This window comes from Triticum aestivum, chromosome 3B (genome assembly GCF_018294505.1).
Source record: "Triticum aestivum cultivar Chinese Spring chromosome 3B, IWGSC CS RefSeq v2.1, whole genome shotgun sequence".
NCBI lineage: Eukaryota > Viridiplantae > Streptophyta > Magnoliopsida > Poales > Poaceae > Triticum > Triticum aestivum.
The window spans coordinates 851116833-851121833 of record NC_057801.1 but is presented as its reverse complement, the minus strand read 5'-3'; the positions used below and the strand labels follow the sequence as shown (position 1 = coordinate 851121833).

Here is a 5001-nt window from a genome sequence, read left to right as displayed (position 1 = left end):
AGCTCAAGACCAGATGCAGTGAAGATCGGCTATCTACCCCAATAGCTCAAGACCGGGACGTAGCTGTCATTCAGATGGGCAAGCCGGATTCAGGAACCATAATGGCTGAATGAGAGCGGCCAATGTGCATGGGATGTAAAAATGTTGCTTGATATGCATGGGCATGTAAATGTGATTTGACACAGTTGGTATTGAAACATTAAAATATTTATGGTCTGTTGCAACACACAGACAATTACGTAGTGGAATATAATCAAGTACAGCAATAGCGAGTTTTCTTCCACAACATAATAAAGATACAACAATTGCATTCAATGTTCCACAAAATAATAAAAAGATACAACAATAGAAAGAAGTTTTTCACAATATAATAAAAATACAGCAATTGCAAGCATATCTTCGTCCATCTCTCTCTCACAAAAACAAAAAGGATACAATAAGAAGCACAAGCACTAGAGTAGTTTGTGAAAGGTAAGGCGAACAACGTGGTAAACTTGATCATGAAAAGACAGGAAGCACACATGACGGGACATATCCAAACTGAAGCATCCATCAACACTGCCCCGATCTGTATGATGAATACAACGTTTTGCACTGCACAGAATATGAAAGAGTACGATTTGACAAAGGATACAAATGAAGGATGCATGCATGATTTAGGAAGCAGCTAGCTAGAAGGAGGTAGGTAGGTAAAACGAAACTAACCGTGCTTAATTATGCATTGGAACTGGGAGGAATACGAGCGGCCTTGTGAATCAACAGAACGCCAGGCCTGTTAGGATGCCCCTTTGCAGCTCTTTTCCAGGCATCGTGCATGGTTGGTGTGACTCCAGAGTCGAGTGCGATTTCCTCGAGGCATCCGAGGCATCCCATGTGAAGCTTGACTTGTTTATCTTCAGATTGAGAGATCTGGTCTCCAACGTGAGGCTCTGCCCCAATCGGAAACTGGACTTCCTTGCCTTTACTTTTATTACCTTTAGAGATGTGGGCATCAACTACAGTGATCTGGTCTCTAACCTGAGGCTCTGGCCCGTTGGGAGGCTTTTCAACTATAAAGATGGGAGCTTTAGAGATGAGATGAAGTGAGACAAGACTGGACAGAGCTTTATGTTGGATTGTAATACCCTCGCCTTGCTTGCTGCTTGTCTCGCCCATGAGGCATAACCTCATCAGTCTTCGGAAAGTTCCTGATTCTATCCTTAGGGGCCCCAGATTTACTTCTTCCAGCTTCAGATATTCCAGTGTAATCATATCAGTCAAAGTGGCAAGGATATCTTCCCCGCTCTTGCAAGTGTGTGAAAGGCACAGCTTCGTAATACCAGTTATTGTTGTAAACGGTTCAGGAGGCAGATGGAATGTTCCCCAGCCGCCGCGCAATTTGAGAGAGTCAAGACTGCCGGAACATTTTAGGAATTCCAGGGGTGGTGCCATCCTAACAGGCCCGGCGTCATTCCCGAAGTCCATTGATAGGGAACAGCCGAGGGTATCTGAGCCTCTATGAATGAATTCCTTGATCGCCCTTGCAAGATCCTTGTCATTGTCATCTGTTTGCTTGCCCTTCTTGTCTCTGACATTTTCTTGGTCGACACTGGCATCGCAAACTATTTTCACCTTCCTCAACTGCATCATATGGCACATCAGATTCGGAAATCCTTTGCTAGTTTCTGTCACAAAACCTGTAATCATCTCTAGGACACTCTTTTTCTCCAAGAAATCACATAGCTCTTTATCTGGCTTTGTTTTAAGCTTGAAGTTTCCAAGGAGATGTTTTAAGTTGGGTAGCTCCAAGACTTGTCTATGCACCAATACTGTTTCTCTTGTCCTCCTCATCTGCAGTGTCTCTAACAGTACCAGGTTCGCTATTGCCTTGGGTATCTCATCTATACTGTCCCCGAGGCTGAGGTATTTCAGGAGCACCAGGTTGCATATATGTATGACATGACTTTCGTCCAGGTTTGTACATTCTTTCAGATCCAAAACTGCAATTAGCTCATACCTTTTGAAATCAAGAATTTCTTTGCATCCTTCTCCTGAAACTGCCATGGTCAGCACTATACTTAATTCCATGCCCGAAATTATTCTTTCATCTTTAGCACTGCCAGGGTCCAAAGAAAGCCGTCGGATGCGACTGTTTGGCGTTTCTACTAGATCAGACCCCGAAGCAGCGAAATTCTCGGACTTGGAAATCTGGGAAATGTACTCGGTCACCATTCCAGGAGGACGGCATCTCCTTGCAGCTCCATTTGTGCCTACTTCCATGGGCTGAATGATATTGTGGTTGATGAGGGTATTCAAATATTCACATCCAGTTTTTACATCAACAAATCCTTCGGCTTGCCATCGCCACATCAGAGAATTCCTCTTGGGGACTGCAGCTATGTTTTTCTTGTACATGCAAAAATATAGCAAGCAGGATCTGAGAGCACCAGGCAGACCGGTGTATATATTCATAAGCACCGATTGCATTCGTTCCAACTTGCAGTCATCCACTTGTACCAGAAAGGCACCAAGATCTCTGCAAGCATCATTACATCGACTACTTGTCAACACTCCCTGACTCTGCAAATAATTGGCCACATCGACTATAGCAAGTGGTAGACCATCACATTTCTTCAATACTTCTTTTGCATAATGAGAATCTGCATGACCGGGATCCCCTTTATGACCACATTCTATTGTGAACAGCTTTAAAGACTCCTCCTTATCAAGGGGTGACAACCTGTACACATAACCATTAGTGCCTTGGCTGCAAGTGTTAGCTACTTCCTGAATGGTTGTCGTCACAAGGACTATGCCTTTCACATTCTTGAAGGTATATTTTATATCGTTCCACATCTTCCACCTCTTCATGTCATCGATTACAATTAAGTACCTACATGACAAATAGGCAAAATAAGGTTACCACATGTTCTCCACTTGAAAATACTGGGTGACCTCCTAAACAACATGCAAGCTTAGACTATCTGTATATTAAAAGTAAGAAGGTTTGTCATATGAAAATAACAACAACTTGGAAGGCGAGGAGAAACCACTGTGTTACAGCTGGATCCTACAGGGTTTGAGAAGATTGCTTCATGTGACAAAGATTTTACTACATACTCTTTTACAAAATACATAATGTAGATACACTTAATACAAAGATTCTTATCTGGGATCCGATTGTGTTTTCTTGAACTACACATTATGGCTACAATCTTCTTCTATGATTTTTAACATTTCATCGGTACCGTGGCAGAAATATTAGATCGAATAACATTTGGCTGCTAGGTAGAGAAAGCAATATTATTTCTGCAACGAGTAGAGAAAGCAATATTGTGGGCTCTATCAGAAAATAACAAGTTCTGATGGGCTTAGGTGGCATAACATTTTACCAGTTTCGGTATCATTCTGCTGATTTTGCTTAGAAAGGGAGATAGAGAATTAGAGTAAGATGAGAAGAGATCGAACCATATGGGTAACGACTGATATGGTATATTAATAAAAAAATCTGAAGTGCGGCCAAAGGTGAGGCAGAGGATGGAATGGACAACAAGGTTCAGAACTTCAGATATTAACCATCAATGTTTAGATTTTCTCTAAAAGCCCTAAATAAAAGAATTGTGAAAACAATCAAGGGATGAGAAGGAGTATCTAAGCAAATGGACTTGCATTGTGTTATACATATATACCCCAATGCTTTTGACCTTGCATTGTTACACATCAAGATCTTTGTCAACAAATCCTTACAAAATAGGAAAATATGTGTACCAAAGTTTGATCATGCTTTCTAAGATGTAATTGTTGCATTAATATTAACGCAGAGGTGAATAATATGAAAACAAATCTTGGCGTGCAAATGCGCTCTAGTTATTTTGTAGTTAATATAATATTCATTACATATAAAACTGACGTAGTTGAAAGAAGTTTGATTCCATTAGCTAAACCGGTGAGCAAAAGTTCTTTTTCTCAACAAAAAATAAATAAAGAAAAACAACTAATTAGCCTATTGAAGAAGTACGAGTGCTTACTCAGTGGCCGTTTTTAGGAAATTCCGCAGGCTGTGGCAGAGGCGCTGGAGGTCCAGGGCATCCTCAGCATGGTTGCCTCCTTTGTCAATTTCCATGAGTATGTTCTTGACAACCTCCTCATGGCTGCCAGCGTCAGTAACCCAGGCCCGGTGATGGAATTTCGCGAGGGCTTCCTTGCTATTATAGAATTCGTTGGCAAGAAGGGTCTTGCCTAGGCCAGCAAAGCCAACGATTGAGATCACCTTGGGCTCCTCCTGCTTGCAGCTGGGTAGATCATGTACAAGCTCCTGCAGCTCAGCAAGGCGTTCATGCCTGCCCACGAACTCGCTGGAAGTAACATACTGACAAGGGCGTTCAAGGTGCTGCTCTTTGAACGAATCCATGAGTTCTCTGGTGTGCTTGCTTAGTTTGTAGACTTTTTCTTTGAATCTTTTGATCTTCTTTGCGAAGTCCGTGCAGCTCTCCATAGATCCCCTTCGCAGGAACCGGTGGATGCAGTCGTTCGTATCTTGACACAAGACTTTGAGATTCCCATTGATCACCAGCAGCTTGGCTTTGTGGGCACCTTCATGCCGGGAGTAGCCATCTTCAAGTCGAGATTGCAGCAATTCGGCCTCCCTCCTGAAATCCTCAATGTCACTATTGATGGCAATCTTCTTTAGCTTTGATTCCTTCATCTTTTGCTTAAGCTGCGGCAAGATGGAATTGAAGAGCATGCCAAGCCCAACGCCGATGAACTCCATCTCTCTCTGTGTGATTTGGTGGATGGACACATGAATGGCTTAGCTCCGTGGCTCAGATGGTGGTGGTGTGAGTGGAATAATGCATGCTTTTAAGCGAACGTGTAGGTTTGTTTGTGGCTCAGATGTACTCCCTCCGTCCGGAAATACTCGTCGGAGAAATACATAAAAATGGATGTATCTAAAACTAAAATACATCTAGATATATCCATTCCTCCGACAAGTATTTCTGGACGGAGGGAGTAAGAAGCAGG

At 42.5% G+C, this 5001-nt stretch overlaps 1 protein-coding gene across 1 annotated transcript; it reads right to left on the bottom strand.

Moving 5' to 3' along the window:
* Positions 1 to 258: 258 nt before the first annotated feature.
* On the bottom strand, positions 259 to 4844 carry LOC123072909 (disease resistance protein RGA4). The gene is made up of 3 exons (XM_044496584.1): positions 4008 to 4844; positions 706 to 2872; positions 259 to 594 (listed from the first exon to the last, which is right to left on the bottom strand). The coding sequence occupies exons 1-2, from the start codon at positions 4748 to 4750 to the stop codon at positions 715 to 717; spliced, it is 2901 nt and encodes a 966-aa protein (XP_044352519.1). The 5' UTR covers positions 4751 to 4844; the 3' UTR covers positions 259 to 594; positions 706 to 714.
* Positions 4845 to 5001: the final 157 nt, after the last annotated feature.